The sequence below is a fragment of the Phyllostomus hastatus genome, unplaced genomic scaffold (genome assembly GCF_019186645.2).
Source record: "Phyllostomus hastatus isolate PE091 unplaced genomic scaffold, TTU_PhHast_1.1 phas_contig_40, whole genome shotgun sequence".
NCBI classification, from domain to species: Eukaryota; Metazoa; Chordata; class Mammalia; order Chiroptera; family Phyllostomidae; genus Phyllostomus; species Phyllostomus hastatus.
Genome location: NW_025333872.1, coordinates 95,921,164 through 95,948,531, shown reverse-complemented (window position 1 = coordinate 95,948,531; position 27,368 = coordinate 95,921,164). Strand labels below are relative to the sequence as shown.

The 27,368-nt window shown below is 60.9% G+C and overlaps 1 protein-coding gene across 3 annotated transcripts in view; it reads left to right on the top strand.

Annotated features, from left to right (window-relative positions):
• The window catches only part of PRKN (parkin RBR E3 ubiquitin protein ligase), an 831,387-nt gene extending 809,100 nt beyond the window's left edge, over positions 1-22,287 (top strand). For 2 of the 3 annotated variants that reach the window (XM_045844065.1, XM_045844064.1), the window contains exons 9-11: positions 1,432-1,512; positions 13,604-13,721; positions 19,760-22,287. In XM_045844065.1, coding sequence (XP_045700021.1) covers positions 1,432-1,512; positions 13,604-13,721; positions 19,760-20,309 — 749 coding nt within the window. In that variant the 3' untranslated portion in view covers positions 20,310-22,287. The remainder of the gene's footprint in view (positions 1-1,431; positions 1,513-13,603; positions 13,722-19,759) is intronic. The other variant, XM_045844066.1, reaches the window with a different exon arrangement.
• Positions 22,288-27,368: the final 5,081 nt, after the last annotated feature.

The window sequence follows — 27,368 nt, the reverse complement described above, 5'->3', positions numbered from 1 at the left end:
CACTGTTCACTGCAATAGCGTTCCATTCAGGGAAAATACAAATGTCAGAAATTAAAAGCCGGTCGTATGGGTGATCTGCATAATGACATCCTAACACCCGCCCCCCCTCCCACCAACCTGAACCCTTAAGTAAAGTTTACACCCCACAAAGTTTGGGTTCCGTCTCCCTGCTGTGAGAAAACAATGGTGAGACTAATTCTCTGACCGTGCCGGCCAGAAGGCAGGTGCGCGTACCTGCAGAAGAGGCCCTTCCTCCTTACAAGTGCTGCCTTTCTGGCCTGTTGAGTCCCGAGAGTGAAATAACCTCAGATGAGCTGTTCAGACAAGGGACGGGACACAGCAAGGCAGGGAGTCTGTTTCCGTGGGGACGGAGAGGTGAGGGAAATGGTGTCTGGGGGCGGGGGGGGGGGGCGCGGGATCCGTTCTCTGTGAGGCCAGGAGGAATGGCGATGCACTTAGGATAGAGCTGGTTCTCCCCATCCCTGCCATTTGTAACAACTTGGGCGGCCCTGGAGGGCATTGTGCTAAGTGAGGTAAATCAGCCAGAGACAGACAAAATGCCGTGTGATCTTACTTACTGTGTGGAATCTAAAAACAAACAAAACCCAAGCTCCTAGAGCAGAGATCACTAGTTGTCAGAAGTAAAGGGCGGGGGGTGGGCTAAACGGGTCAAAAGGCACAGACTTGCCCATCATTAACTAAGCAAGTCAGGGGCGTGTGATGTAGTGACTCGTGACCGTGGTGCATGTTTGGTGTCAGCTAACAGCCGATCTGAGAAGTGCTCATCACGAGGGAGAAAGTCCCTAACGACAGGCGGTGACAGGGGCTGAGTACACATTGTGATGATTGACTTACAATAGACACAGATATTGAATTATCACGTCGTACACCTGAACCTCAGGTAACGTTGCATAAAAAATGAAGTTTCGTATTTTCGGGAAAAGACAGAATTCAGCATTTGATTTTGGGAGGGGTAGGACTGAGCCCTTAACGGCGCATTTCTTCACCCAAAATAGGCTTTTCATGCAAAACTAAGGGTGTTCGCGTGACCACATCCGCCCTCTCTCTGTACGTAGCCCGATATTAGACGTGAAATTCTTTAGCGCGATTGTTTCTCTCGTCATCTGACACCGGTGACACTCCACTCCAGGTGCCTACACCTGGCACTCCGGCCTCCCAGGCGGGACACGTCCTGAGGAACGGGGAGGGGACCCCGTCTCTCACACCCTCTGCGGGGCCTGGAGCGTTCCTCAGTCAGCAGTGGCCGATCCCACCTAAATGCCACTGGGTCGCTCTTTGCAAAAAGTAATGCGATGCAGAAACCGTGACACGCGTCCGAGGCGTGGCTGGGAGGAGCTTGGAGGGGGGGGACCTCGCGGTGCGGCCCGGCGCGCCAGCAGCCCCGTCTGACGCCCCTGTGTTCTCCTGCAGCTCGTCTTCTGCCGGGACTGCGGGGAAGCGGCGCACGACGGCGAGTGCAGCGCGCCAGCCGCCTCAGTGGCCGTGGCTCAGGTAAGGGCCCTTCCCCCGCCCCCGAAGCTCAGGGTGCGGGCGGGAGAGAAGAGCTCCGTCCTGAAGGCCGTGGGGGGCTCCACTCTGAAAACAACAAGAACCTGCCAGGTCACTGGAGCCGCGGGGGTGGGGGTGGGGCTGGGGCTTCCCCGGGTCACAGCCCTTCTGGGACCACACACCTCCCCCCCGCCCCGCTCTGGGTGGAGCGGCAGACTCCCCGAGGCTGCTTGCGGTGTGTACGCCCTCCCACCATCGATGAGTCCCATCCCGCCTCCCCAGAAGTACGCAGAACAGGGGTGGGCAACGCAGTGCGTCCGGAGTCTTGAGAGGAGAGAGGTGGTACAATTGAACAACCTCCAAACGGGAGAAATCGAAACTCACCCCATGTTGGTGGTTCTCAAAAGTGTCTTTGCTTAGAATCTTCAGTGAAAATTACCCACAGGCGTGAGGCGACGGACGTGCCCCGTGCTCATGGGGCGGGGACACCACTGCCGTGCGGCAGCGTCAGGAACCGCGCCCGAGTGGGTCTCGGTCCGATTAGGTGGAGAACGTCGTACGCACACCGAGCCTCGCTCTCCAGGGCCCTGTGGGTCGGGCCCAGGGAGGTGCAGATACCTTTTCTTTTGTTTGTGAATTATGATCCACCAAACCGTAGGGGGAAGGAATAAAACCTCCAGCGCCGTCGATGAACTTGCCCATTGTTTTCCTCCTGATACAGATGTTAACAAGGGCCTAGGCACCAGATCCAGCCAGGTAAATCCTTTCGTCATTGCATTGACAGGAACCTCATACGTCGACACCGAAATTCCAGAACGTTGCAGTTTCACAGTGCAGCATTTTAAATACCTGAATGCTGAAAAGTCAGGGCGTAAAAAAGTGTAGCCCCGTTAGGTACACTGCGGGTGTATTCACTCAGCATCAGCATCGTGAAGTAAACACAATTAGCTCCTAAAATGTGGGCCGTGAGCGTGTGGGAAGGAACCAAGAGGACGGAGTGGCCGCCGTTTCCATGGCAGAGGCAGCCAAAGCTCCTTCTGCTGGTTTTAATTTAGCCCAGGAGCATTCAAATGGGAGCTCACTGGGTTCCCACGTGGGGAGTAATAACGACCTTGACCCACGCCCCCTCCTTGCCTCGGGATCCCTGCAGCCCAGAGGGTAGACACAGCCCGAGGCTCCGAGAAATCAAGGCGGCCTCGCAGCCTACATCCACCCGCATGCTCTTCTGACCGCAGACGCAGGCACAGGCTTCCCAGAAGGGACACCCCCGCGAGTATTCATGTCAAACAGCAGCTACAAGGCAAAGAATGGCGCTGCTTAACAGACAGCTGTCGTGGCGCCCTGCCCACCCAACAGTCTCCTTTCTTCTCCGCTCAAGAGCGGCCAGCCAACCGTGGTATTAAAGACTGAGGTAGCCCCCAGTATTTTTTTTTAAGTTGACCGGTGCCAAGGGCCGGTGTCCGCCGATGCCATCAACCAGCAGACACCGCACGCACCGAGTGTGCATACCGGCCACTCCCGCCGGGGGAGGTGCAGACGGGTCCGTTTCCCCTCAGAGGCTCGGAGGACAGCCGAGGGGAGACTTACAGGACACAAACAATACTTGTGACATGCTAACCAGACGTGGAAGATGCGTGGTTTTGTATGCTGCTTCCCTGAGAAGTCTCGACAGGCCGGTCAGTTGGTGGAGAGCCCACGAGGAGCTGAGGGTGATAAAGAACCTTCCAGCAGAGGGCGCTGCATGGACAACGGGACGGAGGCAGGAGTCCCTTCAGCCAGACTGCTCTGCCCACCCCCGCGTCCCCCAGGCCCAGGACAGCGTCTGGCACACAGACGTGCAGTGGACGTGTATTGAGTGGTGGCAGCCTCTGAAGAGAAACAGACATTCTTTCGTTCCTCCAGGAAATATGCACCGAACTTCCCTGAGAGGTTAGGCTTGTCGGAGACTCTGCCAGCAGCGATCCTTCAGCCGCCGGGATTCCCAGCAGCCGGGGAAACCCACACCCAGGTGCCAGGGCGGGGTGGGGGCGCCCAGAGGATCCACTACCAGAGTCGGGGCACCAGCACACGTGGGGCAGGGCAGGCGGTGGGCTTGGACAGGAGCCGGGCCTCGGCGATGATCAGAAGGCAGGACGGAGTACGTGGCGGGTTCGGGTCCACGCCGGAGTCTCTGACTTGGGTGGATGGGGTGCGGTTCCCTGGAGGAGGAAACGCAGGAACGGACGCGGCGTGTTCAGGGACAATGTCAAGTCCACCGTGGACGTCTCGGCAGCGGGGATGCTCGGGGGTCCAGGAACGGAGGCAAAGACCGCCTGAGGAGGGAGCAGGGTGGAACCGGTGCCAGGGACGAGATGGTGAATCTCACCGGCGGCCCTTGCCAGCACCCCCCCAAACCGCCGCCACCTGCAGTGAGAGGCGGGGCGACCCGCCTGCCAGGGGGACGAGGGGGAGCGGCGGGCGGCCCAGGGTCCGGGCTCCTGGCCGCACCTGCATCTGTGTGTGTGTGTCCTCGCCGCTGTCGCCCAGCCAGGCCCTGCTGCGTCACCCCAGCGTGGCCCCAGAATTGGGAGACGGGGAATGCACTATCCCCGGACTAGGGGCCCGCTCGTCTAGGGGCGGAGCTGCCGAACCACCGGCTGTTTAGGTGAAACAGCTTCCTTGACGCCCCTTCGCTTCCACCCTGGACTCTGGGCGCGGCGGCATCGCGGACGTGCGGACCGACCGAGGACCGATGGACTGACCGACTGACGGAGCCCGGCCCATCGGTGCAGGTGCGTCTCCGCCTGTCCTTCCACGGAGCGGGGCTGAGTGCGTGGCCGGGCCCCTCCAAGGCCCCCAGCCCTGGAAGCCGGCTCCCGGGGAGCAGGAGGGCGGGTCTGGCGTCCTCCCTCCTCTTCACCCAGTGACCCCGATCCCGGCAGCGTTTTCCTCGCCGGCCGCCAGGGGGCAGTGCGACCTGCTGCTGTAAAACCTGAGCTCGGAGGGTGTGTGAAGCTCCGCGTGCCGCGTTGTAAGTTCTGCAAAATGGTGAAGTGCTGGGGTTTGGCTCCTTTTTAAGGCTGAATGCCAAAACTGTCAGGCATTGTAGGCAGAGAAAGTGAAGGACAACACTGAAAGGCAAGTGAAGGCATGTGTGCTCACACACACACACACACACACACACACTCAGTGCACCTGCAGGCAGACCCCGGCCTGCAGGCCCGGCCTCTGGCTCTCCCAGGACCCTTCCCGACCCTCAGGGCTGCGCCTGTCTTGCGGGGCCCTCACTCCCGAAAGAGCCAGCACCGAGCCCCCGCAGCACCTCCCCAGGGCTCAGCCTCTCCCCTCAGTGTCCCCCCAGCCCTGGAGTGCACCTCAGCCTGGTGGCCTCACTGGGACCCAGTCGACCAGGTCCCCTGGGCTCTCCTGCCTCTGCCCTGCTCCCAGCACCTCCCAGAGTCGGCCAGCGGCCCTCCCCACCCAGGGCATCCCCCCCACCGCTCCCCCCTCCCCGAGGCTCCTGGGTCAGGGGGTGGGAGGAGTCCTGGCCAATGAGCTGGAAGAGGGAGAACTGTCAACTCCTCACCTGGACGTGCACGTCCGTGTCCTGTGTGCACAGCTCGGGGACAAGCCGTCAGATGGGGCAGTGCTGTGGGCAATGTTTTACCGGGGACTGGTTATCACACCGCACCCACACCCCACACACACACCGCACACACCACACACCACACTGTATACACTGCACACACACACCACACACACACTGTGCACACTGCACACACACACCACACACACTGTATACACTGCACACACACACCACATGCACACTGTATACACTGCACACACACTGTATACACTGCACACACCACACACACTGTATATACTGCACACACACAGTATACACTATGTACACACACACACTGTATACACTGCATATACCACACACACTGTATACACTGCACACACCACACACTGTATATACTGCACACACCACACACACACAGTATACACTGTGTACACACACACACTGCACACACCACACACACACTGCATACACAGCACACACACCACGTGCACCCCCGAGGCTGTCTCTCTCCACCAGCCAGTGCTCTGCATTTCCTCTCCAGCGGCTGAGGGGGATCAGCTGCTGAGCACCTCTGCCCCACCAGATGGCGCTCCATCCTTACGAGAAATCCTATGTTTCAAAAGCGAAGTGACCCACGGCAAACAGGAGTGCTCGTCACTTCTGGAGGACGACACCACAACCCCAGGGCTGGGTCCCGGGGAGCAGCCTGTCTGAGCCACGCGGAGCTGGGACTCTTTCGTGAGTCACCGACTGAAACTGGGGCAGGAGGAGGGACACACAAGGTCCTCCTCCCGGGGCTGTGGGCTGTCTGCGGGGACGGCTGGCCTGCTCCACCCAGTGGAGCAGTGGCCCAGCGCCGGCTGCAGGGTGAGCAGCGCCCCAGTCTGTGTCCTTCTCCAGGTCACATCCCATCCCTCCGGCGGGAATGCATGGCGCTGTCCTCTCCGCCCCGCCTCCCCCCGGGAGGGACCAGGACAAGGCGGCACGGTTCGAAAGTCGGTCTGGAAAATGAGTTTGGCCGTGGCTAGCTGTGATGGTTACAGTTTGGTGTCAGCCTGGCTAGGCCGTGTTGCTCGGTTGTTCTGGCAAACACCAGTGCAGGTGTTGCCATGAAGGGATTGTGAAGAGGCGGTCGACACCCCCAGGCAGCTGGCGTTGAGTAAAGGAGACCACTCGGATGCGGGTGGGCCTCGTCCAATCAGGTGAAGGCCTGAAGAGCGAAGACGGAGGTTTCCCAGATGAGAAGGAATTCCGCCTGGAGACCGTCACTTAGGAACTCATTCTGGCTTCCCAGCCTGCCGCCCCTACCTTACAGGGTCTGAACCGCCGGCTCCCCCAGCCCCACGAGCCGACTCCTCGCATAAACCCACATGCTGTGCACACACGCACACGTATATCCCATCGGCTCCCTCTCTGGAGAACCCGGACGGACCCACCGACTGTGATAATCACTGAGGGGATTGCGTAGCCCCTCAACGCCGCGCTCGCCTCGCCCCCAACATGAGATGTGAAATGACGAAGACCTAATGAATCAGCCCCGGCGTCGCGCCTGGCCCGGGGCCTGGCCCTCACAGCGCCCATGGAACACGGTGGCGGGTTCCTTGTTCTCACTGCGACACACACATTTCCGCGGGCTGGCTGACGTCAGGCGGGCGGCCAGACAGCCTGTGCTGGAACACACGCGTGCACACACACACACACAGGGTTCGTTCCACCTGTGCTGACAAGTGTGCCGTGTACACTGGTGCTCAGCAGGCGGGGCTTCTCAGAGGGAAGCTCTGCCCACGGACTGGCTGCGAGAACATCACCTGGAAACGGGTCGACTCCCAGGTCCCTGGGCCCCACCCCAGACCTGCGGGTTCTGGGACTGGGCGGGGCTGGCGGGGGGGGGGGGTCTGCAGCCACTCCTGTTTGGGCGCGTCCTGCAGGGGCACCGACACGCACCGCAGCACGCGGACCACGGTTCTGCCGCCACGCCGGCCCCTCGACGCAGGTGCTTCCTGCCTGGTGTGTGTCTGTCCTCCTTTGTCCCCTGACGTCACCCTCGTACCCAGCGCGGCGCACCCGGCACATGTCGGCTGCATGAATGGACCTCTGTGCCGGCTCCAGCAGGAACAATGGCCGGCCTTGAAAAGCTCACTTTGTACAAAGGATGCGCCTTGTGCTCGGCCCCGGTTTCCTCTTCACACGAGGGGTGCTTCCAACTCACAGTCCCGTCCATGGCGAGAATCTTCACGCAGGCGTTCCGGGGTCCAGGGCCTACTGCGTGTCCTTGGATCCGTGCAGCGGGTCTCGAGCGGGTCTAGAGTTCCAAGTGTAAGAGTTTGTTAGTGGAGCAGTGAGACGGGTGGGGGGGGGGCTGCTCCACAGGCGGAGTGGTGGGCTCTCCCCGCAAGACAAGAGCGACCCCAGACTTCTCGGGAGGCCGAGCCCATGCATCCCCCTGCCTGTGGTTTCTGAGCAGCATGACTGGTCTGGAGAAACAAAGAGTGGAGAAAACGCTGGGGTTGGCTTTAACCTCCACAAGGTGTATTTTGGGCCTGTTTCCCGGTTACGATACGGGAAAGCGACGGGTATGGGCGAGGCTCGGCTCTTCGCCGACCTCTGCAGGAATTTTCGTCCGGAGGCTCCTTGCGTCCTGCTCACGTCGCCGGGCAGCCGAGCCCCCCAGCGGGCGGCCTGCCACAGGCCCCCTCCGCCTTGCTCTGTTGACTGAAGTTCATTCCCATAGTTCTCGTGCCCCACTCCTGTGTTAATTTATATATATATATATATATATATAGTGACCTGAGCCAGCCGCGAACCAGAGACCCCTGCTATCAGGAACACAAGTGAGCTGACCTTCCTTCCTCGCCCAAGGACAGACCCTCCCCGCTCCCCAGCTTGTGAGAACAGCTGACCACGGAGCACTTGAGAGCTCCCAGTGAGTGGCATCTAGTAATGGTCTTCCTGATACACACACACACACACGTGGGTCCGTGCCGCCCTCAGTCTCAAAAGAGGCGACTAGCCGTCATTTCCTGTCCCTGCCCCTCCGCGGAGCAGTCAGCAAGACCCAACCGAGCAGCGGGAGTCGGGGAGCCTCGCACCGACGACCACAGAAACCCCCACTGCTGCCGTCCTCAAAACATTCCCCCAAGTTACCCGCGGGGGGACGGCCTGGGAAGTTTAGAACTTAGCGGACGGAATGCAGCCCAGCGGCCCACCCAGCCCTCGGCAAGATGCTCCATAACACCCTCGCACCTGGAGGATTTTTTTCTCTCTCTAGACAGTCATCGTTTTGGGAGTGCGAGAACAGCAAGGCGAGTTCTGTGGACGTCTCCGTGCCCGAAGGGCGATGCAGTGCCCCGACTCGCCAGCAGGGGGCGGGCCGCTCGCAGGCAGTGTGGCCTCGGACTAGAACAGCCCTTGGACGCTGCTGTGTCCGGGGAGGTCCGCAGGGCTCCTCTGCAGAGGCGGGGTTCTCGGTGCCTGGGGGCACCTCGCAGCCGGGCCCACCTGGAGACCGTCGCACCTGAACTGAGCCGCCCGTGTGGGCAGGGGTCGCTGGCAGGCTGACTTTTGGAAAACGGGTTCACACCGACTTTTAGAGTGAGGCGGCGCTTGCTCAGTCGTTGGCTAGAAGATGTCACAGCAACGCTCCCCTAGCAGGGAAGGTGCCGTGTGTGTTCACGGTCTCTCCGGTCGTTCTCACCTACGAGTGTGCCACCGACACCCCGGGCACCAACGTAAGGCCCCCTGGGGGCCCCCTAGGGGCACTCAGGTGCACCTGTGGTTTTCAAAGGGGACTCGAGGCCAGTGCAGGCCTCCGGCAGTCTCCTCGGTCCGCACGAGCTCCCGCGGTCCGTCTCAGCAGGGATGGTGGCGAGGACGACGATGATGACGACCACAGAAAACACAGCTGGGCTTCCCGTGCCCCGGGCCCCGCGCCGAGCTCTTCGCCGGCCCCTCTCGCTGACTTGCCGCTCCCGGCCCTTACCTGGTGCGGGAGGTGCCGCTCACCTGCGGGTGAGCAGAGCCCGAGCTTGGGCGGGCGGCCACGCAGCAGGCGAGGAGTGACCGGGGCTCGGGCCCAGGCAGGACGGCTCCCGGTCCTGCCCTGCCCCTCCTCGTGCCCCAGGCGCCTCCACTGGTCACGGAGCAGCAGCCACCGGGAGAGCCAAGTCCTTCCCGGAGCCACCGAGCCGGTGCTCGGCCTCGCTGAGGCCCCCTGGCGGGCGCACAGGGAATCACAGAGATCGCCGCCTTCCGCCGTCTGGCACGGGAGGAGGGAGGCCTGCCTCGCCCCCACGCCGCACCCACCCGCCGTCCGGTTCGGGAGGGTGGACGGCGAGCGGGCACAGGGCCTGTCTACACGGCTGACCTGAGCGTGATGTCACGCAAGGCTCTGCGTGCGCCAGTCGCGTGCAGGGCGAGGAGGCTGAGTCGCACCAACCCTTCCCCTCCCGCAGGCACCAGAACAAGTCATCGTGTTACAATACAGGTGGACGACTCACCCCAGCGCGGAGGGTTTGCCCACCTGAACTTGTTCTTCCTCCGCCCCAAGTGGGAGGGCCCCGGCCCTCCAGTCCTCACCGTCCCCCGGGGCACTTGAAGGCTTCGGGCTGCTGGACCCGCCCCAGCGCCACTGGCCCCAGGTCCGCAGGGGGTGGGCGCGAGAATCCATTGGGCTGTGTTTTAATCCCTGGGTGACCTTGGAGCAGCGGGCACCCGCCCAGGGCTCGGGGTCATTCAGGAAAGGTTTGCATATCGGCTCCGAGGATGCTGGTAATGGGTGCTGGGCACAGGTCTCTGCAAAACAGGTTTGACGGTGACGGCCAAAGTCTGACACCAGGTCACCTGGGCACGGAAGCCCACCGGCAGGGTGTCCCCGGCTGCCTTCCGTGGCCCCCCAGTGTCGCTCAGGCCAGCGGCAGTGATGGGGGTCTCCGGCTTTCTCTTCCACGTGGATCCCACCTGGCGAAGCCAGGAACCAACACGAATAATGTGATGTGGGGGCGGGGGCCCCTGGGTGCTCGAGGTGGTTCCGTTCTGCCAAGGGGGAAGGAGGCCCCCGGAGGTCGGAGGGACAACCAGAGGTGCAAGGACAGGGGAGGGCACTGGCTCGGACCTCGGGGCTCGCTTGTGTCCTGTCTGAGAGCAGCTCCCACAGGCCGGGCGGCGTGAGAGCCGGCTGGGCAGCGGTGGCGGCGAAGGGGCACGCAGGCGAGCAGCACTGGAGTGAAGCCCCCGGCTGGCAGCAGGGCTCGGCGGCAACCGGGGGGCCAGGAGGGGTTTCCTCCCCCAGCCCTCGGCTGCCAGGACTGCTCCACAATGTCACCATGGCCTTCACCCCCTTGTCCTGTGTGTTGTGTGTCACTGCGGGTGGGACACATAAACTGTAGTAGCAAGAGCAGGGGGCCTGAGAGACCTCAGGGCAGGAATTCTCCATCTGCCGCCCTCGGGCCCGGGTGACCTTGGCCAGTCCCAGAGGCCCTCGGGGCTGTGGTTTCTCCTGCCGTTGTCAACGACGAGGCCAGCCCTCCGTTGCCGGGAGAACTCATCTGCGTCCCTGACACAGGCGGCACCCTCCTGACGCGGCGGAAATGTTGCTGCTGTCTCTCCCTCCGTCCTCGCCCCCGCCTCCGCCCGCCTCTGCCCTGCCCCCCGCAAAGTGCCAGCTCGCAACGTGGCAGGCGTCATGGCGCAGTCCGGAGACACGGTTCCGTGTTAGCCCATGCCGAAGCCTCAGTCACCGGATCGACGGGGACACCGGCCACAGGCCAGAAGCTGGGCCCGTGAGCGTCTGAGAGACAGCTCGCCCTGCCGTTCCCTGGGAAGGCGCGTGGACGCTTGGTTTCTGAGGTCTGCGCAGAACTGCCCCATGCTCTGTGGGGCAGCAAAGCCATAACCTTTCGGCGTATCGTGTCTACCACACACACACACACACACACAAATGCCTGGTCACTTCTCTGCGGGGTTGACCTCTGACTTCGGGGCTCGTGGCCACAGTGGCTCTCACGTCGTCCCACGTGACAGGGAGTTCTGGGGCACCTGCGGGTGCTTCTCAGTGTCACACTGGCCGCTTCGATCGAACAGAGCAGCCACCGGTCCCGTGAGACCCCTGCCCCATAAGGGACGTCTCCTCTGTGAATGGGGCAGCTACTCAGCAGAAAGGAACTGGGTTCAGCCCCTCGCCGGCCCCCGCTGGGTCTCGGGGTCCTCCTACTCCAGACGAGGTCAGATTAGTGCCTTCCTGAGTGTCGCTCCTCCCTTCTCTCCGCTGACACGACACCATGCCAGACGCCGAGGACACGAGGGGCACCGACCTGCTCTCGGCCCTGCGTGACTTCACTTTCCACCGGAAACAGCAAAAGCAGAAGTCCTGATGGCTATGCAGCCATTGAATGTTGCAGTCTAGGTGATAAGCAGTCACTCGCCTCGTCACACTTCTTTCCTCAAAGCCCGAACGACTCGTGCATTTCACAAGTGCTCACTTGGCACATGAGGGGGAAGCGATGAAAGCTGGGTTCCGCGTGGAGGGGAAGGACCGAGCTCACCGGATTCCACCCCCTACCCATGCACCGCCCGGCTCCGTGGTCCCCGCCGGGTGGCCGAGGTGGCGGTTGCTAAGTTCGCCCCTCGGGTCCCTTAGCTGCTGCTCCCACCACCTGGAGCACCTGCTGGGAGGTGATGGGTGGGCAGAGTCGGGGTCTCAAAGCACAATGCCAAGATGCTGCGGGCCAGGACCCACAGGGGAGCCCCCTGGGTGGGGCTCCAGGCTCCGCCTGCCCGGATGGGTGCATCTGATTGGCCCTGAGGCGGCTGGGTACCGAGTGAGCATCCTTGAACCTGGCACTTGACCTTCGTACCACTCGGGCCTCATTTGCAAAACAAGTTTGCCCTTTGCCCAGCTGATTTCTCGGGGTCCTTGCGAGGAGCAGCTGAAGTCCTGGAAACCAAAGCGTAAGGAAGAAGGTGCCGTGCGTGAACTTGGAAAGGATGACGGGTATTGCTGGTGATTTCATGTTCTTTGATTTCTTTCACTAATGTATACTTTAAGTCATTTTCAGTAATTTCTTAAAAAATCGCTCTGGGGATGTTTTAAAAGGGTCATTACACGTTAATAAAATGGCTCACACGTTTGCATTAATATCAAAGCGTAGAAGAAAATGTTTAAATACGATAGAGACCGAGGTAGAGGGCTCCCGCTTGGGTTGACATCCCAAATGCATCTCTAGACCGCGGGGTGTTTGCACGGGACCCAGACACGTGCCCGCTCCCTCTCCGCGCGTCACTCGGTGTGACTTCAGGGGAAGGGAGCGCGCGTCTGAGCGGTCCGCCGGGGGCGCGGCGCTGCCCGTGGCGGCCCCTTGGAAACCCCCCCCTCCTCTCCCCCGCGGGAAGGGTCCGGGAGGCCGGAGCCCTCCCGCGGAGCGATATCGGCGAACATTTCTGAGAGCTTCCCGCGCTGCAGGTCCCCACGTATCCGTGTTGTCACTCAACACGGCGTCAGATGCTCATTCCAAGTCTTTTAAAAAATCAGCCCGCCTCCTCCCCAACACCCTCCGCGCATCCGGCGGGTTCCCTCCCTCCTGCGGGAGAAGGCCTTGCAGAGAGGCTCAGGGGTGTTTCCAAAGCACCCGCGTGGGTGGGTGGGACTGGCATGTGAACCCGGGCAACTGGCTCCAGAGCCCACGGTCACCACCTCTGGCTGTGTTCGCAGCACCCGCCGCCCCCTCCCTGTCCCACCCGCTCCCTGTCCTGTCCCTGCCCCTGTCACCTCTGTGACAGCATGTGGAGTTTCCCATGTCCCAGGGGCAAGACTAAAGGATGACAAGGTGTAGAGCAGGGGCGTCACCCTCATTGTCACCGGGGCCACGTCAGCCTCGCGGTGGCCTTCAAAGGGCCGAGTGTAACTTTAGGACCGTGCACATGTAACTGCTCCTTCACTGTTGAGCGAGAGCTCAGCCCTGCCGCCGGGTAGACACCAGGTGCCAGGCCGGATACAACAGGGTGGAGGCCCGACTCAGCCCGCGGGCCGCCCCCCCCACCCGTGCTGGCCCCCTGTGGTGTAGAAAGAAGGAAGTTGAAAAGCAAAGACCTCAGAGTCTCGTGGACTGTCCTACTTACAGGCTTTGAAAATTGACACTTCGAATCCTCGGTGTGAAATAAAACCGAGTGCAGTCCCCTGCTGAAGCCTCTCTCTGCTCTAAGTGTTTAAGCACGTTTATCACCTGGCCCGCACCCCGGGCACCCATTAGGTGACAGGTATTCCGGTCATTCGACACAGCCAGAGAGGCGACCTCACCCTGCAAAACTGAGCCAGCTTCCCGAGGCCTGCGAGCGCGCGCCCCCCGCCGGAGCCGCGGTTCCGGGCGCGCCCAGCCCCGCCCCCCACCCGTGGAGGGCATCTGCGGCGGGGCTTCTGGCCTGGGGGCCCTTCCCTGCCCGGGAGTCTCCCGAGCCCACGGCACCAAGAACCCGCCCTTGGCCCCCCGCCCCCGAGTGCAGACGCCGATTTCAGCCTCTGCGCCCTTTCGCCCCCAGGTCTACAGGGTGGACGAGAAGGCAGCCGAGCTAGCGCGGTGGGAGGAGTCCTCCAAAGAGACCATCAAGCAAACCACCAAGCCCTGCCCGCGCTGCCGGGTGCCCGTGGAGAAAAACGGTGAGTCGGGGCCGCGCCCCGCGAGGCTCTGCCGAGCTCTTGTCCGAGGGCGTCGGCCGCGTGTGGCCGTGGCGGCCGGGTGTGCTAGGAGGGTCTCGTGGCTGGGGGGCCCCCGCTCAGGGACTTTGGCGGCATCTGCTCAGCGTGCGTCTCAGCGCCCCGCCCCCCTTGAGGATTCTTGTCCTCCTAAGCGGCAACTGCTCACGTGTCTAACTGCCCCCATTATTACTTAGTATTAATAGTGTTAGACAAGTTGCGTCTGATAAGCTGTCCGCTGCTCTAACCAAACCAAAACCAAGCAAACAGAAAGGACACTAAGGGCACTGCCCAGGCCACCATTTCCCAAAGTGTGCCCCCCCCCACCAACCCACCCCAGCATCCTGGCGCCTGGAGACACGCAGGGGTGAGTGAGGGGCGTCACCCGGTCGAGTGAACGTGGCGGTCGGCTTCTGCCGTGTCTCCCTGCTGGGCAGCAACGCCAGAGACAGCTAACGTGCGCTGAGCACTCGCCGTGTGCGTGCGCCGAGTTCTTCCCAGCTGCGTGCGTGTCTGTCGGCCGTGCGACCCGGAATCGCTCTGGGAAGCGACCCCCTCCCACCCCCCACAGTGCACTCCAGCAGACGAGAGATTTCAGAGTTCCTGTTGTAAGGAAGTCTGTGTAGTTTTGTTAACCAGTTAGTTTCCTTTTTTTTTTTTTTTTTTTTTACCCATGACAGCGCCTCACACCCCTCTGAACCCTGGAGCACCCTCGGGGCCGCGGTCTCTCCTTCCCGGCCGTGGGTGCTGTGGGTGCCCGGCAGCACCCCGCCCCTCGGCTCCTTCTCGAAGAGGCCCTGTACGCCCGTGTGTTTCTGAACAGGGCCTGTCTTTGCTTTTGCCTTCCACCCGCCGTCTCAGCTGTCAGAATGCGAGTGGCAGGCGCAGGTACTGCTGGGTGCAGCGGCCCCGACGGTAGTCAGAGTCGCCCAAGAGCAGGATCCTGGGCTTCGGACGCCGTGTCCATCTGGCTGGCAGAGCACCGTCGCCAGCGATGCCCTGACTGGGAGGCGGTGTCTCATATGACAGCCGGGGCCCCTCCCGTTCACATGCAATCACATCTCCCCCTTCTCAATGCAGCGGGGAGGCCACCATGGCTGTGGGAGACTCGGAAGAGCCCTCAGAGGGGAGGACCCCCTCCCAGCCCCAACAGGCATGTGACCCTGTCCTAGGCTGAAGGTCGTGTCGAGAGAGTGACTCGGCCCCGTGGTGGTGCGTCCAGGCCTGTGGCCGTGGACTTTGCTCTGTCCGCACAGCCCCCACCCGCTCTGGCATCCACGCTGTGTGGTCCTGCGGTCTGGTGGCCGGCGTGCGCGGCCCTCCCCGGCTCTGCGGTGTGACGTGAAGCCCAAGTCTAGTGGGCACTCAGCGCATCCTGTGGGCAGCCCCCCTCAGAGGCCCCGTGCCTGGCAGGCCCTGGTGGGCTGCCCGCCGCCACCTACCCCGGACTGGCCAGCCGGCTCAGAGCCGGCAGCTGGGCATCCAAGGTCCCTTCTGGCATGAACCACGTTTTCCGGTGTGAGGCAGAGGCAGCAGCACTGTCACAATATGGGTTGGCCCAAAAGTCCACTTAGTTTTTTCTGTAAAACAGAAGACGCATGTTTTCATTGTCACCACTGGCTTTATTGGTTTGGGTATTCTGAGGATGTCGGCTGTCTCCCGCTATTGGCTCCTCATGGGGAGAGGCCAGGGTGCTGCTAAACATCTTCCGGTGCCTGAGACAGCCCCACAGCAAAGGGTTATTTGGCCACAATGTCAACAGTACCGAGAAACTTCACAAACCACTTCTGACGTGTTCAATCAGTCACGGCACCTTCTCCACACACGGCACACATCTTTTTTTGCATTTCTGTTGCATTTTTACCTTTCATGAAACAATAAAGCATAATATGCTGAAATGTTGCACACTTTCTCCCATCTTCAATATTAAAATGGCTGCACAAAAATTCACCAATCTTGATAAGTATTTTTAAAATATATGCTGACATGACAGCTGTCACAACACCACCTAACAAAATTATTTTGAATGAAGTTAAAGACAGCTCAGCGCCACCGGAACCATCTTACAGAAAAAAACGAATGACCTTTTCGGCCAGCCCAGTGAAAGGAAGCGCCAGGTGCCGCCCGCCCCACGTCCTCCGCGGGCACGGACGGCCCCCCCTTGCAGGCTGCCGGGAGCCGGTGGTGCCCGGTGAGGCCCGGCTGCCCCGTGAGGGGCCCTCGGGGGCCCCTCGCTCAGCCGCGTCCGTTAGACCGTCATCGTCAGCACAAACTCAGGAGTGTGGCGCGTCCCACAGCGGCAGGGACGGGCCGTCCCTCACTCCGGGTCAGCTGTCTCTGGAAAAAAATAGCGATCACCCTCGGGTCACCATTGTCCTTGTCGGGGAGGGCCGCTCCTGGAGTGCGGGGCGGCAGGCACCCGCGGGAGGAGGGGCGGTGGCGAGAGGGGGAGCTCCCCAGCGTCCCCGGCCCAGCGGTGTGGCGTGGGCAGCAGGACCCGAGGGACGCGGAGGCCCCTGGGCGTCCCCTGTCACAGGTGTTTGAGGAATGCAAACTAGGTACGGGGTGGGCAAAAGCAGGTTCACAGTTGTGAGTCCACGGCGCTGTTTACTCTTGTGTTATCGTGTATTGTGTCAACTATTGTATCGTTTCCCATGCCAACAGCTGTGAACCTGCTCTTGCCCCGCCCTGCAGGGAGAGACCGTTTTGTTGGCCCCAAAGGTCAGGAACTTCGTCTGTGCCCTGGGCCCCGGGAGTGAGTGTCTGCCAGAGAACCGTGGGCTGGATGGAAAGGGGCCAGTGACACAGGCAGACACACACACACACACACACACACACACACGGGCACTCTGGTCGCACACGGCGGGCGGAGGCCCGGGAGCTGGGGGTTGAGAGCCGGCTTCCTGCAAGAGCTGGGGGCCGCTGTGTGGGCGACAGCGTGGGCCAGGCCGGGGCTGCAGACCGACTCACAGGCGCAGGGCGCCCCTCGGGGTGGAGTTCCTGGGCCCGGCGAGGCGGGGGCCAGGGCTGAGGGGTGGGCAGGACAGAGGGCCCCGGCTGGGCTCTGAGACACAGGGAGCCATTGCAGGGAAGGACCCATCCGCCTCCGCCCCAGACCGCGCCGGCAGCCCTGGGAGACGGGGGGCGGGGGGGGCGGGGAATGTCCTCCTCCAGTTGTTTCTTTGAAACGTGTGATATGCTGTCGATTGAAAACCCTAGTTTTCCCCCAGAAATCTTTAACCTCTGAACTGGAAAGCTGGAACGTTAAGCTTATTACCGATACTCCAGACTGCTGGGAAGCGTCTCTCCGATCGAACAAAGGCAGGCCCTCCTAGCCAGTGAGCAACTTTCGCTGTCCGGGTCTCAGCCCTATTCCGTGGCCAGTCAGCCCCGGAAAGCAGTGCCCCCTTCAGCAGAGCCGCAGTGACGGTGAAAATCATTTCCCTCTTCAGCCAGGCGAGCCCTCCGCACTTGCCCCCGTTATCCCTTACACTTTCTGGAAGTTTCTTCCTTCTCTTGGGAAAAGAGAGCGTTCAGCTTCTCTGCTCCCCTTTCATTGTTACAGCTGGACTCATAGTGAAATAATAACACTGAGCCAAGCCCGGAGTAACAGGAGGAAAGCCAGTCCAGCCCACGCACACAGGAAAGTCACGGGACGGTGCTGGGGCCACCACACGAGGCTCAGAGAAACAACCCAGCCCCTTACACGTGTCATAGTGTCCGATGCTTTCCGTTCGGGCGCTCTCGACACGTTTCAGACAAAGAAGCGGCCCCCTGTGGGACACGGGCGGGGCAGAGAAAGTCATCGGGCTCCTTCGGCAGCAGCGTGGGCAGGTCTGGGCTCCGGCAGCACATCCGGGAAGGCGGCCAGCTTTGTGGAGTCTCGGGGTCCTCTCACTCTCGTGAGAGGCGGTCCCTCAGCCGTGGAGCGCAGGGAGGGCACCTGTCACGGAGATTCACCCCCTGCATCTCCGGGGACAGAGGGGGGTCCCAGAGCTCCCGCTGCTTCCCACGTGTTGGTAGTTGGGGGTGATCACCACGCCCCGGTGGGACGCCGTGGGGCAGCCTGGTCTGGGCCCGACACGCACAGGGGACATTCCGGGGATCCCATTCTCCGGCCGGCATGGGTTCGCGGCCGGTGGAAGGGGCCTTCGGGTGGTTCGAGAGCGTCTCCTCTCATCCGGTCTCCTGGAGGGTGCGGGCCGGACCGCAGTGCTGGCCCGGCTGCTCGTGGTTTGAGGGCGGGTCAGCAGGCAGAACTCTGTAGAGGGAAGCCGTGTCTTTTTCACTGAAATACCCACAAACGCGGCGAGGTCATCACAGCTTCTTGCGCCCCCTTACTTAGCAGCTGGCGTCCCTGCTGCTTCTGCTAGCACGGCGCCCAGCACAGCGCCCAGCACGTTGCTCTGTGTGTGTTCAGCGCGAGCGGGGAAGGCGGTGAGGCTCACGAACGCGCTTTCTTCCCAGTTCCTTTCTTCCGATTCTACGCCGCCGCCGCCGCCATTCCGGTGTCCGTAATAACATCTTAGGCGTGATGCTAGCAGTCTCCGGCCGTGAAGGTTCTGTACGATAGGAAAACCCTCCCAGTGTTTCATTTAGCGTCACCTCGCTGTTTCACTGGACTGGAACGCATTCCCAGGAATTCTTTACGGCGTTCCAGAGGAACTTGAGTGGCTTACGGCATCGCGTCGTTTTACTTACTAACCACGTCATGCGTGCCCAAGCATTACACACGTGCTGAAAATTGCACGGTCCTGGAACTGTGTAGTCCAAAATGGGGAGTATTGGGAGAAAGGCACCCCAAGGGAGTCTTTCCCTCTATTTTGCACATGATGGTAGTTTTTCCATGGCCTTTCACGCAGACCAAAAGAAGGGTAAAAGTATGGAATTTTAAAGGCTCTTATGTAATCCCAACACTTATTCTAACACAGATGCCTGTAGTCGCATATTTGTAAGTATTTTAAAGGAGTGGAAGTTCCTGTGCCGAGTTTGTAGCAGGAAAACTGAGGCAGCACCGAAGCAGTCACGTGGAACACCGGGCAGGGAAAAGGCCCTAACGAGGTCACCGGTCACAGGGAGGGGTGGGGCTCCCCGATGTTGGGCGGGAGCCGGCCTCCGCCTGGAGCTCCTGGGGAACGGACAGAGCCCCTCCTCCATGGGGAGCTCAGACCCCGCCCTCCTGTCAATCACCCCACGGCACGCCTGCCGTGGGAGCCCCTGCAGGACCAGACGGGGGAGTGGTGAGGACCCCAAACAAGCCCCCACACAAGGCACTCATCTGTCCTGGAGGCCCTGCTGTGGGAGAGCAGGGACGTTGAGGTCCCGAAGATCCCGGAGAAATCTCGGGCTTGGCCCTTGCCCTTGCCCTTGACCTTGAGAAAGGTCTACAACCAAGTTCCACTCCTGTCTCCCGAGGTGCTTTCCAGGAGTAAATGAGATCATCTACGCGCAGCATGCGGCACTGTCGTTAGTTTCTTCCTTCCCTTCTCATCTTAAGTGAAACTTCCTGCGGCACGAAGGAGCCTACTCCCTGCTCAGTGCTGCCCATACTGCTGTCTCGAGTCCTGTTTTACACGTTTTGCTGAGCCAAGCACCAGTGAAGGCACGAGAAAACTCACTCAGAGCGCGTGTTCCCGTGGGCGTGTGTTCTGTATTGCGTGGTTAGGTGTGTTACTGTAAACTCACACGCTCAAACCCGAGCAGATCCTTAAGGAAGGCCTGGGTCCTGCCGCTGAGACAGGACACACTGGTCTCGGAACCTCGCCCCCCAGGAGGAGTCAGTGAGCTCAGAGGCGCACTCGGCCTGCGTCCTTGACGGGCGCGGCGCTTTGTCGCGAGCCCCGCGGCTTCAGAGCCTCCTGCTTCCCGATCTGCTCCCTCGGCCCAGATGCCGCCCCCCCCCGGGGTGTGCGGGGTGGCGCCCCTAGAAAGCCACTTCTGGGAGGACCGTGGGCGTGGGGATGGGCGTGTGCCAACGCTGTGCCTGTGTCCTTTGCCCGCAGGAGGGTGCATGCACATGAAGTGCCCGCAGCCCCAGTGCCGGCTGGACTGGTGCTGGCACTGCGGCTGCGAGTGGAGCCGCACCTGCATGGCCGACCACTGGTTCGACGTGTAGCTGCCGCGGGGCGCGCCGCCATCGGGCCCGGAGCACCGCGGCCTGCCCGCATCGGCGACTCTCCCTCTCTGCACACATGCACACGCGCACACACGGGCTCATGCAACCAGATACACCGCCACACACACATGCACATACATCTACACATGCACGCACACACCACACATGTACCCCCCACGCTCATGCACATGTGCATGCACAAGTGCACACACATAATACATGCACTCATGCACACGCCCACACATGCACATGTGTGTGCCCACATGCGCACGCACGCATATACATTATACTCGCGTGCACAGGAGCGTGTGAGCACACGTGTGTGCACACACACGTGTGCCCACAGGCACCCAGTTCTTTCCGCAATCACAGAAGCAGCCCGGGAGCGGCCTGGCCCCCCTTCAGCGTCCCCGTGGAAACCACCCTGTGGGCACTGACTGTGAGGCCGGCAGGAAGCTGTCTCGGGCCCCAGCAGCACGCGCACCAGAGCACAGGGGAAGCGCCACCCGTCTCTCGGAGGGACTGTCGCCCCTGAGTGCACTCAAGGCAAGCTGCACAAGCACCGCGAGAGGTTTCTCAGGTTTAATTTCCTGCATCTGGCCTCCAGCCCACGCCGGGAAGCAGCCATCGGGGCGGCCCCGGGAAGCCGTCCTGCAGGTCTGTTTCGGTGGGTGATTCTCCACGGTCGGCGGCAGCGGACTCCCAGAATCCTCTCCGCCGCTCCGCGGCCGGTGCTCCGGTCCGCAGTTTCACGGGGCATCGTCTCCCAGGGAATCACCAGCAACAGTCACAGTGCTGTGTCTGTCCCCAGGAATGCTGCCTCTACGTACCCCATCGATGGACCAGCCGCCCTGCATAGATCAGCTTGCCCACGAAGTGGGAAGTCATGGGAGTTCATCTGAATGTTGAGTGTGGCCATTGCCGGGAAGAAATCAAAACAGAATGTACTTTCATTCGACTTATTTGCAACTTTAGACATTGTTTCTCTGAAAATATAACCAAATCTGTAATTTGGTTGGAAACGTTCATTCTGCAGCTCAGAGAATAAGCTAACATTACACGTGGCCTCACTGTAAATTTAATGGACAAGGCTCCTGGGAAGGAGACGTTTTGGCGGTGGTCTCGTCGTGATTCTCAGGGCTAACCAGAGTGCAGGCGGTTAGAACAGACCCTCCAGGAAGGCGCGCCTCCGGGACCACCGACACGAGCTGCGCCCACCCGTCCGCCCCGAGAGTGCCTGCTCTCTCTGCGCAAACCCACACGTGCCCCCGACCCGCAGAGCTCAGGGCCACTCCCAGGAACACCCTTCTCCCCGAGGCAGGGGACCCCACCAGGACATTTCCTTGTGTTAGCATGGACCGGAGCGGAGTGTTGATCACGGTTTCTTTTCCTGCTTTTCTTGTTTTTCTTCCTTTTTTTGAGGCACTCGCAGCACACCAAAAAGACGCGTTTATATGAAATACGGCCGACCCCGCTTTCTGCAGCACAGGCCGCACGTGTGACCGCGTGTGACCACTGCCTTCTCCGGTGGGTGGTGACGTCACTGGGTGCATGTAAGTCCACTCGCACATGGGATCCCTTTGCATTCAGGGGCCTGGGCCTGAGAAAACCAGCAGCAGGTCTCCTCTCCGTGGAAGTGGCACCAGAGACCCTGCCGTGGGAGAGAGGGGGCGACCTCAGGGCATGTCCCCGGGACACCTGCCCTTCTTCCCCCACCCTGGGACAGGAGCGGGACGGGGAGGAGCCCCCACCCCCGGGCTGCCAGCCTCGGTCAGGAAGCCCGCAGGCCGGACAGAGATCATGGAGAGCCGAGGTTTGGGAGTGGGGGACAGGGGGAGGTCCCAGCAGCTGGTGTCCCGGGGACATGCCCTGAGGTTGCCCCCTCTCTCCCACGGCAGGAGAGGTGGTGTCCATGCTCAGTCCGCACCCACTCCGGCCTGACATGCACTCCCGACAATCCCAGTAAGCGGCAGCTCCTTGCCCCGAGGGACCCAGGATTTTACGGCCCCCGTGGCCCGGGATTCCACGGTGCTGCCGCTGCTGCCTCGGCGCGGACAGGCAGGGTGGGGCAGGCAGGGTGGGGCAGGCGTGCCGCGGCGGAGCTCCAGTGTGGTCGACACCCCCAGGCCTCTGCTCCTTTCCTGGCGGTGCTTTCTTTTGGGTTTTTATTTGTTTGTTTTAGCATAGAATACTGATTCTTGAAACTCATTAAAGGGAGAACAGCCACTATAAGTGAGTGTGAGTCACAAACTACTATAAATGAACTTGCCTGGGTGTGAATGGCATCTCAAACGGTGAGCATTGCCAAAGAATAAAAATAAAGGCTTTGCTGAAGAATCTCTATTTTTCTCTGAAATGCGTAAAGAAATACCTGACAGCTAGGCTTAAGGTTGTATTCGAATTGTCAATAAAAGCATCAAGAAACCTTTCGAGTCTGTCTTTGAAGGTATCTTTTTCATAAGCACTGGGGGTGTGGGAGGGAGGCCCGAAAGTCCCCCTTGGGCCCCAAGAGGGCGCCCTGACGAGGTGAACGCCCCTTTCATCTCTACTCTGAGCTCCAGAAGAACCCTGGTTGTTTTTCTTTTTACAATAATGTAGTTTTCAGCCCTCACTGGGGCGGCTCAGTGGATTGAGCATCGGCCTGCAGACCAAAAGGTCGCCAGTTCGATTCCCAGTCAGGGCACAGGCCTGGGTTGCGGGCCAGGTCCCCAGTAGGGGGCGCACAAGAGGCAACCACACATGGATGTTTCCCTCTCGCTCTTTCTCCCTCCCTTCCCCTCTCTCTAAAAATAAGTAAATAAAAATTTAAAAGTAAATAAAATAACGTAGTTTCTCAAGTGCTTTCCACATGGGAAAGCGCTCTAGTGAGCAAACCATTCTTTAAAAATCAAAGCTGTTTCCCTGCCCTATCAGCCAACTTTTCCAGTAAGTGTCTCATCAGAAGACGGCGGTGCACAGACCCTCAGGACGTCGCTGGGACGCCACTTCGGACAAGGTCAGCGACTCGGAGCTGCTCTCCGCGTGGCACTGCCTCTCCTTGGGTGGCCGCGCCTGCTCCTCCCACGGCGCCCGCGCAGGGGTGACCTGGGACCCACCCCCTCTGGAGGGCAGACAGCAGGCCCCGGGGCCCCTCGCGGCCACACTCCGCAGGAACCGCTCTCGGGAAACGCCGAGTTCCCAGGGCCCGCGGGTCTGACACCGGCAGAGCGGAGAGGCGGCAGAAGGGGTGCGTGACCTCGGGCATGACACACCTCCGGCTCCTGGGGATGTCACGAGGACCGGATGAACTGACCCACATGAAGCACTTGAGTGCCTCGTGCGTGGGAACCGCTCAGTGAGAGCCACGGTTATTCATTAGTATGTGAACAGGCCCGTGGAGACCACCAAACAAACTCACAAAAAAACGCAAAGCTAATGCAAACTCACTGCGGACGCCAGGGGTGTGTGTGTAAGTGTGTGAGTGTGCGCTCGGACAGTCAGTGGTCGGGTGGTGCGGGCAGGGGCCTGGCCCGTGGTGGGAGCAGGTGGGCTGGATTCCCGGCTGCACAGTCCCGCAGGTTTCCTCTTCCAGCCAGGTGCCATCTGCGTTTGAAAGGCTTAAAGGGACAAGGCCCAGCTGCTGCGCAGACGAGCTCCAGGGTGTGAACTGAAGGGCCAACGTTGTGAATGGGAGTGAGCAAGCACAGACTCGGGTGTCTGTTCGCAAAGCAGCAGCGACGTGGGGAAAACGGACCTCGTGTGTGGGTGGGGCCGTGTCCCACTCCCACGGGTGCCCCTGCACGGCCACCTCCGATAATACCAGGGAGGGAATCAAGGTCGGCGTTTAAAAAAAAGCCCTGTTTTAAAACAACATCGAGCCCATCCTCGGGTGCCCATCGTGGATAAACTGCCCAACCACGGATATTTAAGACCTTTTCCTACAGTTTAAGTAATCATGAAAAGGAGTATCGCACAGTGAGAACCATTCTGCAACACGAACAGATATGTACAACGTAAGTGAAAAGTTTGCCAAAACTGTATAGGTCCTGGGATTGCAATTATTTTAAAAATCAATTCTAAGAAAAATTGATTAAAGAACATGCACAAAAACGCAGTTTGCCGTAGTGATAAAATTATATATGCATTTTCTACTTGTTTCTACTTCCCATGTTTTTTTGGCCGTGTGAAAAATCACTTCATAACGAAAAACAATTTTTTCTTACATTCCCCATGACGGTTAAGGATGCGCATATCGCCTGTCGCCGAGGAGTGAAGATTTTCTGATCAATAATTTTGATCCTGAGCTTTACTAAAGTGATAACGAAACAAAGTCAAGCCTCCCTGGTGCTTCTTTCAAAGGAGTTTTGCCACATGCGTCTGGCAGGGGGCGGGGAGAAGGAGCTGGACCAGATCCCTGGGGCGGCACGGTTCTGCCCCCCGCCCCAGCAGAACGGGGACCTTCCCGAGTTTCCCCTGAGGACCCCCCGCTCAGCCGCGGTGGGTGGCCCGCCCCCTGCTCCCCCAGGACCCAGGCGCGTTCTGGCCCGTGGGCAGACACCTAAGGAAACAGACGATTAACACGCCAATGTCAGTAGCCACTCTGTCTTGCCGGTAGGACAGCTGAGGTTTGTGTGACCCTGATTCCTCCTTCCAAAGGCCGCTTTCCCAGCGTGCCCCTGGCCCGCGTCAGGACGCTGCGGCGATGCCGCTGCAGCGGATGGGGTGCGTGGGAAGGAGGTGAACAGAAATCCACTCCATGCGACGCCAAGGGCGGCGACGCTTTTTCATGAGACGCAGGAGATACACTGCTCTCTTTTCAAAGTAAATTATTAGGTACATTAAATAAAGCCACTTAAAATTTACTTTAAAAAAGGGTTTGGTGACTGAGGCAGCCTTGGGCAAGCAGGGCCGAGCTCCCCCGCTGCCCGAGGACCCCGCGAGTGTCCGGGCGGCAGGTCCGGGCGTCTGGCTGACTGTGGTGGCTCCCGGGCCGCCCCGGAGCTCTTGCCTCTGCCGCCAGCCAGCCCTCGGGACACTTAAGCCCTGACCCCCCTTAAGCCAAACCAAGCAGGAGGCCGACGTCTTGATGCCCCCAAAGAAGCTGGTCCCACTCAGAAGAGCAGAGGAGGCCCTGACCCTCCCTCGGGACCACCCCGCGGGACTTGGGAGCCCCTGCGTTCTGAGACAGCGCTCCACGTCCGTCAGGATGCCTGAGGCCGGGGGCTGAGCACGGGTTCCCGTCAGGTCCACTCGGGGGAAGAACCGAGAAGCAGTGGACAGGTAGCCCCCAGGGGCAGTGTGTGTGTGGCACGTGGGGGAAAAAATATTAGGGGGTTGGGGGAGGGCCGGGGGAGGGGGAGACATGTGCATCTCCCCTGGTTTTTCAGAGCCGTCCATCCACAGTGCCCGGCACCGAGAACCACGTCCCCAAGGGTGTCGTCTTACCCTCTCTGCGGTGGCTTGCGGTTTCTCGCCGTCAGAGGCACCCGCTGGGATCCCGGGTACGTTCCCACGCCGTCACCTCCTCGGCACGCCTCCCTCTCGGTCCCGGTGTGTCTGCACTGGGAGAGTTTTTCCCCCGAGGTCATGCGCGCAAACTGTCTTCTCACCTGGCGGAAGCCACCTGGTCGCTCAGCGCAATTCCTGTGGGAAGACGTGTGATGGGGTGACCATTTCTGGAGGAGCTCCCGGGGTATTCTGGGAGTGAATTCTGAGCTGCTGGACAGCCGCCCTCGGCGCCCAGGCGGGCGTTCCGTGAGGCAAGTCGGGGGAGTCCGGGGCTCCATGCTCGGCCTCTGGGGGCGGCGGGGGGGCGCTGGGACAGCCACGGGGCCTCCCTGGTCCCTCGGGCAGCTGCCACCCACCGAAAGCACAAGCTCCACTTCTCAGAAGCAGAGAAACCAGGCCCGGGTTCCAGCGTCCCCAGCCACTGGATGGTTTCTCACCCCATCTCGCCGCCGCTCACCGGGGACGCTTCCAGCAGTGGCTCAGGTCCCCTGCACGGGAGAAAGGACCGAGGGTGTGACTCGTGGGATCGAAACTCTGCTGTCCGGGGCTTCCATGTTTCCACGACAAATCACGTTCCGGGAGCAAAATGACGCTGCACGCACAGACTTCACCCACACGACCTTTTCCCTGCGTGGTTTTCCCGACGCCGCCTGGATGGCAGGTTCCGTTGGTCGTCACGCTGCCAGCCTGACCCGCATGGCCCCGTGAGTTGGACGCTGTCCCACAAAGCGAAGGGTCGCCGTTCAACTCCAGGTCAGGGCCCGCAGTCGGGGTGGGTACCAGAGGCAACTGATCGATGTTTCTCTCTCACATCCCTGCTTCTCTCCCTCTCTTTCTCCCCACCCTTCCCCTCTCTCTAAAAATAAAACCTTTTTTTTAAGTGCATCGGATTTTTGCATACTTGGCAAATACCTACGGAATTTAACTTTCTGTCGTCAGTCCCCCTCCTGGAAAGCTGCGTCAGTGTTCCCGGGAAAGGTGGGGAGAAGACCTCGCTGCGTCTCAGGGGGCCACGGGCCCCTTCTCGGACCGGAGTCTAAGCCCGGCCTCCCTGGCCTTTGGGTGGGCAGTCAGGAGATGGTCACCCGGTGGGGTCCCGCCCTTGGTGTTTTTCACGGACACAGACTCAGCCCTGGACACTCAGCTGAGAAACACGAGGAGCAAAGACAGAAACGGCCCACGCCGGCAGGTCCACGCACCCCACTCTCAGACACTGCGTGGCCCCGCCAGACGGGGCGAGCTCGGGTCAGGGGCGGGGATGAGCCACCCGTCCACCGGTCCTGACGCCCGGCCCCCAAGACGGTCATCCTCGGGTGTAATTTTTATACAACGCAGCGTCCAAAACACAAAGCAACTGCACCTGCCGGGGGTCAGCCAGAAAAGCAGACACTGTTTTAGCACTGGAGGAAAAGTGGGTGATACCGGATTTATTAAGAAAGGTAGTGGTCTCCGAAGTAGCCATCGTTTTCAAGGAATTTTAAGGTAGCAGTCACGAAACGTCGCTTTTTGCCGTGTTCTCTGCGTGGGGACTCTCTGGAGCGGGTGTCACCAGCGGTGCCTGGGCTGTCCCCCCACCCCCCAGTTTCCGGGGGACAGCGCCACCTTTGCCGCCCGGGCTCCTGCAGGTGTGTGCACGCCCCCCTCGTCTCGCGTCTGCGAGTCGCGTGTCTGAGCTGTTCCCCCCCCTCTCCCCCCGCCCCCGGCACCCGGGAAGAGCACGGCCGCCCTCCACACGCAGGACGCTTTGTGTTTTCCCCGTGTTTTCCCCGACACCACAGCTGTTCCAACAGCCAGCCCGTGGCCCACGCGGGCTCCTCGCCCCTCCCCTCCCCCCCACCCCGCCGCCCTCCCGCTCTCCGCTCCCTGCCCCGCCCCCCTCGTTCCCTTAGGTCACGTGACGTCGACCCACCGCCGCCTGCCGAGCGCCCGGTGGGCGCCGAGGGTGCAGGGCGCACCAGCCCGGGGGCCGAGGGCGAGATGCGCAGATCCGCGGAGTCCGAGGTCCAAGG